This window comes from Coenobita brevimanus, chromosome 23 (genome assembly GCF_032717465.1).
Source record: "Coenobita brevimanus isolate Jiangsu-jjx chromosome 23, ASM3271746v2, whole genome shotgun sequence".
NCBI lineage: Eukaryota > Metazoa > Arthropoda > Malacostraca > Decapoda > Coenobitidae > Coenobita > Coenobita brevimanus.
The window spans coordinates 3,843,855-3,859,311 of NC_136976.1; the positions used below are offsets into that span (position 1 = coordinate 3,843,855).

The window sequence follows — 15,457 nt, forward strand, 5'->3', positions numbered from 1 at the left end:
CTGTTGTGTTCAGTGCTGCTAGGATGTGAAACTATTTCATTTCTTGTCATGATCAGTGCACCAGGCAGCAAGTGGAAGTTCCACATTCCAACAGCAGTAGACATAATAAACAGTATGAGCATATGTGTATCTGTATTTATGAATGTGGCAATAGCTTCCTATAACTACAGTCTGTTTTTTCCTTGGTCGGCCTGCAGGACAATATTCTTACATGATTACATTCGTAGTTAATGATAAAACAACAGCAAGTGAAAAAAGTTTATTTTTCCAAGGCCTTGATGTTAGACTCTTGAAGCACGGGGAAGAACACAAAACTTCCAGCCACTCACAGTTGTAACACTTTACTAAGTAACCTTCATTGACTGTTCTCTCTCGTGCTTCCACCACCTACCACCAAACTTTCTCAAGCATACAGCACATTACATTTATCAACAAGACATACATGAAAACTTTGGGAAAACAAGTACTATGTTTATGCTTGAGCAAAGTATTATGTTCCTGAGCAGGTGCCCATCTGCCTATAAAGGGAACATAAATTTGGGTCTTGGCATTAAGGAATGTTGGTGTAAAAAATCTGGAAACAAAAGACACTTCTTGGTTTTTACTGATTAGACCATAACCATATTCCTGAGGGCTCGAGAGGTTCCCCAGAATCTCTTCCATACCATTTTATTTTTCCATATGGCACAGTCATGCTCTCCCTTGTATTTATGCAAACTACATCAACATTAAAAAGGAAATCAGCATGCAGGAGAGCAGTAAGGTGCAATATGTCAAGATACATCACTAGGAAGCCTCCCAAGCTCAGAAGAATACTGGCCCAAATCAGTTAGGCAACAAATACACGTTGATAACTGCATTTACAAAAACACCCGACAATACAGAACAAAAGCTTCAAACTCGTCTGAATTATCAGCATGAATAAAAGTGGGGAAAACAATGGAAAACTGTCTTTTGGGGATTAAATAATATGGAAGTAATAAAATAACTGAGGCTGTGTTTATCTGGTAGAAGCTGATGCCAAGATTAACTTCAGTGTATAACCCACAAACTTCAGCTGGCAACAATGTTAACCTCTTCAATCTGGTGATGTACACTCCATTTCATTCTTTATACCCCAGACAATTATATTCAACTTAATTACCCCATCTTCTGCATGGGCAAAAGGGATGGGATGATGAAGACTTCCCATACTTAGAGGCTGATGATGGCTAATGTAGTGGTGTATGGTACGTAGGAGGACTACTAGGCCTTGGGAGTAGGCTGTGAAGCCTTTGCCCAGTCAGACACATAAAAAAAATAAATAAATAAATAATAATAATAATAATAACCTTTCTAGTTCAAAAAGCCTCTCGCAAGATAACACTGTCTGCAGGTGGCAAGAGTAAAATAAGTTCGGTCATCAGCACGGAGTGGTTGCAAGTTTTCCATCAAAAATTTGATTTTGTAACCATAACATAGATTAATGTGGATTCCTTTCTTTTAGGCTTAATCTGTTTATATTAACCTAATCCACAGTTGCCAGGATAACATTAAAATCCACTAAAAGTACAGTATTTCAGAACTGTAATTATTCAACACTTAACAGAATCCACATTTATCACGATAACATGAAAAAATCACTAAATGTACAGTATTTCAGAACTAAAATTCTTTTCCACATCTACATATTTTATTCAAGCAAAGGCCAAATGATCACTCTGCTAAGAGAAAACCAGGCAATCAAAGGCATAATAATGGCCATGCTTAATTTTTAAACTCCTGTGGGTGCACCTGGATATTTAATACCTGATTATTGTATTTTCTGTATTCTGATTATCTAAAACAAATCTAACAAGGGGAAACTGGCAATTCAGATTCTTGGTGGAGAGCCACCTGAAGTTAAAACCCTTGAATCTATATGACATGTTTTTGCTTTATTCTTGTTGCACCCAGACGATTTAATTCAGAATAAAATTTTGAGTAGACTCTGAACTATAGGTGTTAGATACAGCCTTCATAAACCCTGCAATATGAGAGGCCTTTCTTAAGCCGAATAAAAATTTCTGGAGTAGGAGAATAAACCCAAAAGGACATTATGTACTTTCAAGGGACTAAGGGTTATGTTTATGAGCGTGACCAGTGACTGAAATCCACTTAGTACGAATCTCAGCGTCCTAGTGATCTCTACCACAGTTCCCCGTCCTTCTCCTTGGCGGGCACCTCGATGACCCGGGGTTTGTCGATGATGCGGGCTGTCCGGTTGCCTTTCTCCACAATGCCAATGATCCACGCCTGGTACCCCTCCTGCTTCTCAATGTCCTTGCAGTACGCCGCCGCCTGCTCCCGTGGTAGGCAGATCAGCAGGCCACCAGATGTTTCAGCACTCAGCCCCTGAAGTTACAAAGAAATGTTAAGACTCATTACCACCATCATCTCATCTTTCCCATACACACACAAGTTAGCTACTGGAATATTTCATAACCATTAACAGACCTCTCAGTAAATCTGGGCCACACATCCATTCACTCACTGTTCATCATCATAAGCAACATAAACTTTTTTCCACCTAATGACAGGGTGGGGTAGGATCAGAAACAAGGAAAACAGAACATACAACTCAGGATGAACTACCAACAGCAAAACCATTGACACTGGCCACATTATCACCCAAACACCATTCAAGCTCCTGCAGTCCTGGCTCTACCTCGCAGGTCAAATCATCTGCACATTTTTCCCCCCCTCCTAAATGCAAGTTACATACACCTCTCAGATAGATTTCTTCAACTCTCAAGCTAACAAAGGGTTACCAAATCACTGTTCATACTCTGACACATGGATACTAGGGTGGGTCGAAAAACTAAACAAGGATATTTTGAAGCCCAGAACACCATATTCACATAATTTAACTGTATTATTGAAAATCTGCCCATGCTCCTCCAGTAACTTAGTACAGTGTATGCTTGCACTGAATGAGCGCAGTAATAACTTTACGATAAAACTAACTTTGGCAGCTTTGACAGTGACGATGCTGATTTTGACGGCTTTGCTCCCAGTTACACAAATGAGTTGTGCTTGTCAGTTGCTAGTTTTTTTTTTTTTTTTTGCATTCATTTATACCCTGTCTTGGAATGATGGCTACCTGCAGCACGAGGGAAAAGGTCAAAGATTCCGTATTTGGTTTACCTCGTAGTCTTCCAGTGCATCAGCTACCTACATGCTAAGATGTCATTAGAGAATATTTGGAACACAAAATGACAGATCCATTATCAAGAACGCAAGCCCACACTGAAACTATTGCTGACCAAGTAGCAGAAATATATGAGAAGGCATCGGTTCCTATAAACAGCATTGTCATCCATGTGAAATGCTTGATAACAAAAGCTCAGGAGGTAAGAAAATACTCTGCAAAAAACAAGATTTCAAGCACCTACTTGGAGAAGTTGACCAGCTGTGAAGTACTATTGGACACCTGCTGCTGTAAATGCTACAAAAATGTTGATGCTCTAGAGAGGTGTAAGTGTTGTTGTGCCAGGGCTTCCAAGATACCTCCTGAAGAGTGGCCTTTTTGGGTGGACCAAAACAGTTGTAGGAATATGTACACTGGCAAAGTAAACATGCAAAAGGCAGCAAAAAATGAACTTGACGCAAAGAGACAAATGAAAAGAAAGCTTCAAGTCAGTTCAGGATGCCATGCATGATGAAGATGTAAGAACAGCATGTAGGGATGATATCAATGATTCTAGTTGTATCAGATGATCAATATTATGTTGATGGTGCTGCACAAGCAGAGAGAGGCAAGCTGGGTCAGAAAAGACTGGAATATCCTGAACTATGTTGTGTATCAGACCAATATCAAATGAGCAACAGAGATATATGCTCCACAGCAAATGCTGCACTGAAGGACATGAGTATTCTTGCTGAGGAAAACAAACTTGATCCTAGCAAACTTCGGTGTCAAAGATGATACTGGAGGGATATTGCTGTTCAACAGCATCAAAGTGCCATGACAAAGATAGTTTGTCTGGGTTTTGGCAGTAAAATTGACAAGACTGAGTAAAACCCCTCCTGGAGAGAGGGTCATCATCAAGGAAGACCACTACTCAGTAACTGGCTTCCCTGATGCTGCTTAAATAGATCATGTCTCCCCTGAAAGTGGAAAAGCAGCGGATATGCCAAGGAGATCATGTCAGTTGTCCATGAGACCGATTCAGCAGAATCACTGCAAGCTATTGTTTGCAATGGCACGAACATAAACACTAGCAAGGAGAATGGGGTGATTCATGTGCTGGAAACCCAGCTGGAAAGACCATTACCATGGCTTGTCTGCTTGTTACATCTCATCAAAGCAGCTTTCAGACGGTATTTTGAAGCCAACGACGGTGCAACGATGGGTCCAACTGGCTCCAGAGGGGAAGTGGGTATAGTCTCACCAATCTAAAACCAAGGTTTGGGTGGAGTCCAGCCGGGGATTTCCCAGTGTACAGCGCTGCCTTGTTTCCTATACTCTGATTGGCTAGTGGCTGACCTGACACCGTTAGAGCTTGCCGCTCACATCTCGCCACCTGGCCTGACATGACTTCACCCACTTCTGTGTGTGTGTGTGTTTGTGTATGTGTGTGTGTGTAAAGACAAACTGATTTAAGTTATAAATATAACCAAAACAATGAATTTAAAAATCGCATTCTCTCTCATATAATTTATGATTCCTAGTATGGGCCCGGATGTTGCCGCTTGTGAGTGTTTTAACTTATTTATTTCTATTAAGATAATAGCGTATGTTTTACCGATTCCTTCAAATTATATTATAAACGTAATTGTTACATTACTTACCCAACTTAGAACTACCATGAAAGTCGGTAAAAGTAACTACATTTTTTCAGCAACACTGTAAAATATGTATGCCACGTTTCTTTATTGATGTACAAGAGCCATATGCATTACAAGTTTACCTTCCTTTGATATGCTAGAATACTTACGTTTATATTGTATTAGTATGTGTGTACCTATCTGTGATGCCTATTACATATATAACAGAATCTACTCATCGCTCGTTTAGGAAGTATGGCATGGCTGCACCCAGCGCCAGACCCCACCCAAACCTTGGTTTTAGATTGGTGAGACTATAGATCCCTTGAGTTCGATCCAAAGGGTCTGACAATTGTAGACTATGAATGGGTCTGTGAAAAAACTTGCACTCTACCAGATGAAGTAGAGAAGGATCTCAGCAAAGATCAGCGATACTGCACTGCACATGTGTGTCATTGCAAATCGGAGGAGCCGAAGGAGTGGTTTTGAAACCACCTGTGCACCCAGGGCCACTGGGCCATGCCAAATGGCTAACTAATGCCAACCGTATACTGCGGCTCTACATGTCATCAGAAGAGCCATCTCCAGTATTGAAATTACTTGTTTCATTCATTCTCAGTTTTTACACGCCAGCTTGGTTCAAAGTGAGAGTGAACAGTTCATGTCAGGATGGTGTCAAGAATTTCTTCTATATGGTGGAACTGTTGTGAGAACTGCCACCAGAAGATCAGGTTATCATTCGCCCAATACTCAACATTAACAGTTACTTGTCACCCTGAAAATATCCTGCTGCTGGCTGTTGCTAATGAAGATCCACATGTTATGTTGCATGGTTGCTGTACTCATTCAGCAAGCGCGGGAGAATGACAGCGACGATGTCAGAGTGTTTGACAAATCTGCTTTGAAGATAGATTTCGAGGCCAAGAACTACACCGAGCTGATGCAGCTACACAAATCACCCACCACAATCCCTTGACTTTTGAAGAACATCACAATGGACGAGAGCCAACCCACAATCTTGGACCAGCGTTACCCTTGTCACTCTCAAGGTGTGGAGCGTTGTGTCAAAGTTGAAACATCGACCACGCAAAAAGTCTACGGGCACCAGGTGTGACATGGCATGCCTCAGCAATGTAAGGGTTTTGCAGAGATTTCCCGAAGCATGAGAGTAAAAAAGATTTCTGATCAGAACACACGTGCCCGGTTCATGATTATGTTTCTTAATGAAATAGATCGGGAATGTGTTAAGTTGTTTGTCACTGTTTGGTGTTTCATATGCATGTGTGATTTGTATTTTGTTTATATTGGCAGAATACTGTTTGTATGTATTGAATACAGGCAAGCAGATGATTTCAAGGTTCGTTCAAAGCTAAATCGTGTGAGAAATCCTCTAACATGTATCATTGAAATTCTTCCCTTTTGTCATAATTTTCTTGATTTTGGAGTGAAAGTTGCTGGAGTAAGCGTACATAATATAACGAAAACGTTTGCGCAGTGGCATAGAGACTGTGAAGGAGCATCATTTCCACCATGTTTCAATCTAGCAACTCTAAGTTCACAGGAATTTGACCCACCCTAATGGATGCATGTAATTCATCTGCCTATTGCTAAACACTACCTAACCCCACAGTTCATTTGTGATAGGTTGAGTAGATGGATGAGCAGCTTTACCTGTAGTAGATGGAACATATTGCCACAGGCCTTGGCTACTGCGGCCATCTTGGCAATGATGGGGAGGTTGTGGATGACAAACGACACTTCATTCTTCTGGTTCTTGGCCAGGTTCTGTGCGTGGCCGAGAAGTCCGAAGCCTGTGACATCAGTAGCACCGTGAGCGTTGTATTTGTGCATCAGTCTGGCAGCTGAAATACAACAAAAAAGGTTATGCGTCATCATGGCAAAAAAAAAAATAATAATAATAATAAAATAAAAATAAAATAAAAATAACTAATTGGTTGATAACTTTTCCAAGGTGACCTATATTGATTACAAATGCTAACATGTCTAATTCTTGGTTGCCAGATACTATTCAACCTCTGACTAGTTCCCTTATCCTGGGGTTTTTATGTAATATGTATCTCACTCCATATCTTTTATTCCTGCTTATCTTTGTTCTGCAACTATGGACTCTGCCTCCAACATTAATATCCCAATCCTCTTGTGTAATTAGCCTCTTCCATTCCCTAATGACCTGATAGACTGCTGATGTATACCGTATGCATTATAATACCAATACACTCTATACTGAGCTATTCCTTACCACAGTTTCCTATAATGTCAGAAATGGGTGGGAATGATGAGTGCTGTGACTACTATACAGTACTGAGTTACATGATAGAATAAGGCAAGGGCAAGTACTCTTTATAAATTACTGTACTTACCAACACAAGGGACTCTGAGCTAAATAAAATAATCAAGTAGAAGCTAGAACAAACCAATTAAGATGATACCAGTACTACACTCTCTCTACAGTCTTCAGGCATTAATAACCTCCCTGCATTCATGTATAAAAAATCCAGTAAAGTATAATACATTTGCTAACCTGTCCTATTAAGCCGGGCCATAGAGTCCATGGCCCTCTGGTAAGCCTTGCGTACATCATCCTCGGACACCACCAGCTTGATGCGGTTCCACCTCTCGGGTTGGTCCAGCCACTGGTGGGCGTTGACGGCCACCTGCGTCCCCAGGGGTTTGGTCAGCACCAGGACATCACCCACCACTGCACAGTCTGGCCTGGTGGGGGTATGGCAGAGATATTTATCTCACACAGGAAATATTTTGCTTCCCATGCACAATGTTATTTCACCTGCCATATTTACAAGTCTCATGAAATGTATTATAAAGTTCTGGGGTCAGCTTTCACATTCTTCAAACACATATCATTATCATGATCATCTTACAGATCTCTTTTCCTACCTAAGGATGGGGTGAGGCAGGCCAGAGAGCAATAATCACACACATACACAAACAGACACATGACACACATACACAACTTACACAATAAATTCGTTAGGCTGACATACAGTAGTGGCCACACCACCAATGGTACACCAAGGGTTCATCACAGTCTGTCCTCCGGTTACTGACGTGTTGGCCTCCAGAGCAGCATCCTGAAACAAAAACAAATAGCATCATCATCATCAACCAGATCTCCTTTCCCATCCTAGGGCAGGATGAGAAGCAGCAGTGTCCAGACAGCCCAAGTTTGCCCAGTTCAATTGGCCACACTTCCATGCACTCATCATTCAAGCTCAAGGAATCCTGGCTCCGTCTGACAGGCCAAAAGGTTTCCGCTACGTACCGTCACTTTACATACACCTAACCGATTAAGTCAAAATAAATAAAAATAAAGTAATAATAAGACTAAGAATAAATAAATAAATACATGACAATTTTTTACTTCTTGAATCAGCTTATGCCTTTGTCGGCTGTCCTTGCTACAATCAGATTAGCCTACATTCAACTCTAGAAAGACCTCTCAAACTTTGGTGGGTAATTAAATCTAAATCTAAATTTCCTAAACTAAATCTAACTCTTTCTATGCTATACCTAACTCCTCCTAAGCCAAACAAGTCTGAAGAAGCTAGAAAAAAATAAATAAATAAATAAAAAGGGTTAACCAGTATTATTATTTGGGGTAAATTAGTTATCACCCTTATCGATGGCAATGTATATTTTAATAGGCAGTTTTTTAAATTTATTGAGGATTTAACAGCATCATCTCTTCTTTAGTGATTTATTTTTGGATACGGCTGGTTTATATCCTTCTGTACATTACTTATGCAGAGAATGGTGATTTTCAAGGGATTTATATAACATGGAAAAGGATGAGAAGGTATAATATGCAGAATAAATCAGTTAGGAAGATGTGTTAGGGAGCTTCCTTTACTGACGAGTATCCTGGCCCAAGCAGTTACCTCCATGATTAGATCCCCCATATTTCGGTGTTATTTTACAAGTTCCCAATGTGTGGTTCAGGGATATTACCACCATAAATGTGTAGTATGATATCAAACTCTAAAGTAAGCATTCTGCTGCAGCAGGTTAGGTTAGGTTAGGTCCAGAAAAATATACTGCACAACCTAGGGGGTATAGTGGCAACTTGTAAAAATTGACCCATATTCCACACCTAACTGGAGCGCCTTAACCCACTAGACCACTATTCATCACACAACGAGCTGGACGGCGTACCTTAAAACCACGCATCATGAGGGGAATCACCACATCCCGCTCCTTCTCGGTCATCTTGGTGGAGACGCCCAGCAGCATCAGCATGTTGTCACAGTCGGTCACACCCATGGCAAACAGATCGCTCAGGACGTTGGCACACGCTATCTTGCCTGGGTCAGAAATGTAACACCATCAGTCACCAAGAACAACAAGATCTGGGCTATCTGAACTTGGTGACATTTGATATTAGCTATTTTTATCTGTAGAGGCCACGGTTCTTTATAAACTATGAAATGCCTGAAATGAGTGCACAGTTGTCCCAATATTAGATCCTAACGAATGAATACCATGCACAGTATCAATACATATGTTACAGCAAAGAATGGAAAAGTATTATGAGTTAGGGTCATGTAAATAGGTGACAGAGCAACCTGATTACAGAGGACAGGATGAAACAAAGGGTTTTCTTTGATGGCATTCTTGTAAATTAGGTATCTGGCTACTGAGATATTACATAATAAAAATATTTTCTGTACTGAGAGCTTACCAGTGAAGTCATCAATACACTGTAAATACTGTACTTTATCTTGACCACAATATTTACATCCGATAACATTAACTTTTCTGACAGTCAGGAATTATCCACAAGGGGTTGATCTAGTCTATAATCTGCACAAGTAATAGGCAAGAAATCTCTAGTTTGAACCAACAATATATACACATGATACAGGCTAATACTCACCCATCATATAGGGGTCATCCACAAGGGGGTAAAAGAAATCCGTTGTCTGTACCAGAGATAGTCCACCGTGTCGTAGAGGCGTGACACTTGCATCCATACCAATACCTACAAAATTGGGCAATATTAAAGTCCAGTGATATAACTTTACAATATCATAACCACTGCAGGACCAATTTCTTCACTGCAGAGTTTATTCTGGTTGAGTATGTACAGTAATCAGATATGGATTTTTTTTTTTTAATTTGTTTTTCCTTCCTGTTCATCTATATAAAAAAAAAGTATTAATAATGGTAAGACTCTGTGGGAAAATCTTGAACTTTAATTACTGGATAAATGACTTGAAACTCTTAAATACCTGACATCACTGCAATGCTAAATAAGAAAATGACCCTATTTTTAACTGAAATATTGATTTATATTGTGACTGAGATACTGATGCTCAATTATAAAAGAAGAAGGCAAATACTGCACTAATTACACAATAATAAGGTTAACTTGGTATAATATGCACTAATGGCTAATATACTGTTGGACACTACTGCATTGCAATGAAAATACTGATGCTATTTAAAGAGAAGTAACTCCAGGGCTAATTATACAAAAAGGAGGTTAATCTTGTATACTGATGCACTGATGCCATATAAACTGCTGTATATTTGTCCTGACAGTAGCTATGAAAATTACCCTATGCAAAAATCAAACTTCAGGACCTAACTTATGTATATTAGTCTAGTTCAGTGATTATTTGACATATCTTGCTATACTGTACTACATTAACTATCACTGGTACAAGACATTAAAATTATATGATGCTGATGTGGTTAGTTACAATTGTTTACCCAAAAATACTTATGCAAATTCAACTTATAGTATTAAACTGAGGGAAATGTTATACTACTTTATTTTTTTGCCAAGATTGTAATGATTTTTAATAATGAAAAGGAAAACGTATCAATTGAAAAACTAATTTCCATATATACTGCTTAAATGAAGTATTTTCCCAGCTAAAAGGTGAGAAAGACAATAAACAAGTTAATACGGTGCTAATGTTGCAAAAGCTGGGGTAATTATTCTCACATTTGGCAACTCATCCCACGTGGATTATCGGCCCCGCTATATGGAACAATAAAACAATCAGGAACTAATAATTTAAACCAGTGATATATATTCCTTTTCAAAACTGACACCTAGCATGGATTTTGAAGAGAAAATACGTACATAAAACGAAAATACATTACTACAAAACTACGTAAATACTGCGACGCTAGTAACTAAATTATCGTAAATACAAAACATTCTTTTAATTTAACGTCATAAACATGCAACTTGTGAAACTAATCGGAACTGATGGAGTTAATATTACGTAAAGTTACGGTAGTTACTCTGATATATGTAAAGTTGTAACTGAACAATAGGCCTAACTCAAAAGCTTGACGCACGTGGGCATCTTGCATGTACACAAAATTACTTGCAATTAATCAAACCAACTTCAAAATATGGTAAAACGAGTCAATACACCATAAAAACAAAGCCAAATGATTTCATTAGGCCGTATTAATTGCCACACGCTATAAACTGGGCACATAAGCTCAAATATGGGAATATTTAGCGGATACGTTAAAATATGGATACAAAATTTGAAGTACGCCAAAACAGGGCTACCCAATTTCGATTCCTGCAGAAAGCTCACATGCTAAATTTCCAAATGGCATGCAAAAACTGGCTAAAGATCAGTAGAATTACGTGAAAAATTAGCAGCTACACATTGCTACGGGGTGAAGGAAGGTAAAATGTGACCGGCACAGTTGCATGACAAAGTACTTACCAATTCGAGTGATCGGCATGTGCATGAAATGGGCGTGTTCATGTTCATGCCCCGATCCGTCATCTTGCAGCCCCTCCAGGAGACGCGTGAGCACCTCCTGAGGGACCTTACACCCTCATCCTTTCAAATCGGCGAACCTCGTGAGTCGGAAATTAGCATCCAACTCGTGGGCTACAGGATTGAATGGTCGACGAATGGTTAAGGTTTGTGGCGTCCCCCCTAGTTCTAGCTGTGCTGCTGCGGCCAGGGCGTCCTGTGGCACCTGTGTGGGTTCTATATACACCTCCATGTCTATCGCACGTGATGCCCTTTGGCGGATGAGCGAGCTTGGAGTCTGGAGTCGAGCCGGCACCCCTACAGGTTCTCAGAGAGCCTCAAAATGGCGACTCCCCGACCACCGGATTCCGCAAGGTCCCGGATGATGCGCACCCCAATGGCGGCCCCTGATTGGCTCCCGGGGCCTGTGACGTCACTGCGGGGAGCGGCTCGTTTTAGTCTGGGGAGCACGGAGAGCAGGCGCCACTGCAGGGGTGGGGAAGCCAGACCCTCTCACACCCTCACTCATTTAAACACTTTCTCATGCACCTACTCCTATCTTATCTCATCTGCTTAGGGTGATGATAAATGAAAGCCCTAATCTACCTGTGGCGGTAGGATACATCCTCCTCCGTTTACTGAAAGATTACCTATAACTGCAAATAGTTTTACAACTCACAGCCATACCTTCGGGAAACTAGACAGGATTGCACACACCTTTCATCTTTTACACTCTTGCCTACCAAAATACTGCTAATCTTATCATATTATGACTATGCTAATTATCATCTATAGGGACGTATATTCGAACAATACTGGGAAATATTTCTCTGGTTGACTTGAGAATTAAAAACCTTAGTGTACTGTGTGAAAGGACGTTTCTGGGATTTCATTATTTGTTGTTTGATATGTCAGTAATGATTGTTGTGATGGGATAGTATGTAAATATTTTGAATATACTGTAGTCCCTGATAGGCTATACGAAGAAAATTTAGTCGGAATGTCACAGGAATGCATGATCACGACCATAATATGCGACATGATAACATTTGTTCATTTCATATGTGTGATGCAAAGTCTGTCTTCCTTAACTTCTATAACAAATTTCGTAGTTAGTGCTGATGATATTTTATTAAACACTATTGTTGGGATGTACAGTATTTCTTGTTAGAACCAATGGCTATTTACGGAACGAGAGGACATTTTTCAAATATTCGCGGGCTGAGCGTAGGTATGGCCGCGTTCCCGTTGCCATAGAGACGGTGTTTGTTTAGTCTCGATCAGATCCCTTGCTGGGGCAAACATTTTTCTTCTTATAGTGTTTGTTTTAAGTGAATAGCAACAAAGAAAGTGTATATTGCTAATTGTTAAGTTGTTGGGCACATGGTAAAGAGGAACATGATCAAGAGGAATACGGGAAATCTGAAATATTCGAAGTTTAAGTCAAGGTCGCTTTGTGGTTGCGAAGGCAATGTTTATGGTTGTCATGTGAAGGAGCGCGTTGTTCGGACAAGCAGCCATTGCGCAGGTCTTTCACTGAGAATTCAACAGGCGGGCATTGTGTTTGGTGCAGAACAGTCCGGGGCCTGAGAGGGTCACCATACCTGCCATTTGTGTAAGCTTGTGAAGGCGACCCAGCTCTAGATTAAGCCCTGTAAGTATTGATAATTTAACCTTCCTTACCATATGAGGATAACTATGCAGTCATTTCGATTAAACCTATCCATCATTTTTTTTTTTTTAAGTTGTAGAGCATGTAGATATTTCGTAATCATACGAATATTATAACTATTGTATGTCAGTTTGACTAGATAAGCGCGAGAGAAAATTTGGTGTAGAGATGTGATAAATTGTGCCTTTTGGGTCTACTTGAATTTCAGACATGTCACTTCCTCCTCCGTATACATGCATATTAAAGCTCTTATTCCAAGGATTTCCCTCATCAGAAGAAAATCGTCCTACATAAGCCTGAATAAAGATCCTTCAGGGACGTCCATACAAGTGAAAACGAAGATCAAGGTAGTTTTTAGTTACCCTTTGATTCAGGCTTTCTTATAGCCAAACAAAAACGCCTTGTGTTGAATAGTAAAGCATTAAGTGCATCAAAACAATCACGAGTGTTAAAGTGTGCGATAATAAATAGTTCTCTATTTACTTTATTTATTATGTGGACTGATTTTAAACTGACAGAGCACGAAGTATATTGTATTTGATGTTTTTAAAAGTTGTATCAGATATCCAGTAACTTGCTCTATGTTTGCTATAGCCTACTAGACTCTTGTCCATACTCGTTAGTTAAGGAAGCTCCCAAACACCTCTTCCTCAATGATTTATTTTAAGATATTGGTAGTCAGGAGACTTTTGTGTTTTATGTATGCAGTCTAAAGCGATGTTTGAAGGATTTATGTAACACAGAATAGGACAGTAAAGTGCAATAAGCAAAATAAATCGTGTAGGAAAAGGTGTTAGGGAGATTCTTTGTTGACGGGCTTTAATATCAGAGTTCATCTAGGGATTATTACCAGAATCTCTGCAGACTTCACCAGGAGATAAACCCTCTCCAAGCCATCCTCCCACGTGTATTAATTAATTAGATACTGAAGTGAAATATAGATAAAAATTTCATAAGTACAAAGTTGAAAGTATCTGAATGTCCGTCTTTACATTTTGACACTAGATGAAGCATTTTGTAAAGAATCTCCAGTGACCACAAATGAGGATGCGTTTTTCTTTTCTTTTTGTTCTTAGTACATCAGCTTAAAGAGAGAGAAGTTTTTGATCGAGTTCTTGTGTTGCCTAAACGTTATAATCCCATTTTTCATTCCGTTTGACAGCGGAGGCCCATTGTATTGGCCGTGTTGTTTGGTGTGTTAATTTTGTGCAGTATCCATAAGGTGAGAAAAAAGGCGGAATGATAATAATGATCTTCGTATCAGGATCGTGCCTCACATGATTTGCTAGCGGGGATTATGTCAGATTATGAAAATTATTTAAGTTGATGGTGGAAAATTATAGTAGTTTGTTGTTAAAATGATGATTGTAATGGTGGCTGTAGTGACTAGCCTATACTTTTTTTTCTCTTTCTCACCCAAACTTGGCCTAGATCTTCGTCCTTTGCAGCCTAATTCACGCAGCTCCATGGCAGAAAATGCTACGGCCCTACATCCTCTCCATAGCACTTGTGTTTGGCATCATAATCGTGTTAATCTGTTATAACTCATCATTCAAAGGGGAGAAATGTGAATTTTTGGCCAAGTTTGAGTAATAGGAGTTTAGTGGTAGTTGTGATGTAGATATACTGTTTTTACTCTTTGTTCAGATATTCGTCTTTCTAAGGATTTGTTTCACGTACGTCAGTGGCAGAAAAAGGCATTGCTACTGCTCTGCATCCTTTTCATAGCACTTGCATGACTAGCATCATATTCAAACGTTAGTCTGCTACCACAGTTCAGATTTTGGGGTGGAGAGATGGCAATGTTAGGCCAAGTCAGCGTAAAAGCAGTACCGATATAGTTAATAGTTATAAGAGTTGTGAGATGGGATCAAGTTTTGAAGCCTTGAATGGTTGTGTGGTTCATCTTACTCGGCGTGTTGTTTAATTAGTTTTCGTAGTTTTGTGCATTATCTTTAGTCATGTAACTGTAAGCTTTTTCATGCCACGTATGACGAAGTGCTGTTGCTCTCCCACGGTTGTCTTCAAAAGCAGGGAAGTTCGATTGACTGAGTGATGGTAAATCGCCGTTGGTTGATCCATGAGAAAGACTAGATTATTCTAATGTGGGGTAATATTTTGTAATCGTGGCAAAGTGTAGTAGCTTATTGTATAGAGTCTAATTATTATAAAACACTGTCTTGGCAGTAAATTTGCGCCATTGATCGATTAGTGAGAAAAATTG

At 39.7% G+C, this 15,457-nt stretch overlaps 1 protein-coding gene across 1 annotated transcript; it reads right to left on the reverse strand.

Moving 5' to 3' along the window:
• Positions 1 to 250: 250 nt before the first annotated feature.
• Sps1 (inactive selenide, water dikinase) lies at positions 251 to 11,914 on the reverse strand. The gene is made up of 7 exons (XM_080267214.1): positions 11,526 to 11,914; positions 9,701 to 9,805; positions 8,980 to 9,128; positions 7,786 to 7,898; positions 7,331 to 7,521; positions 6,460 to 6,650; positions 251 to 2,373 (listed from the first exon to the last, which is right to left on the reverse strand). Exons 1-7 carry the CDS (start codon positions 11,812 to 11,814, stop codon positions 2,167 to 2,169), a joined length of 1,245 nt encoding a protein of 414 aa, XP_080123340.1. The 5' UTR covers positions 11,815 to 11,914; the 3' UTR covers positions 251 to 2,166.
• Between the last annotated feature and the right edge of the window lie 3,543 nt (positions 11,915 to 15,457).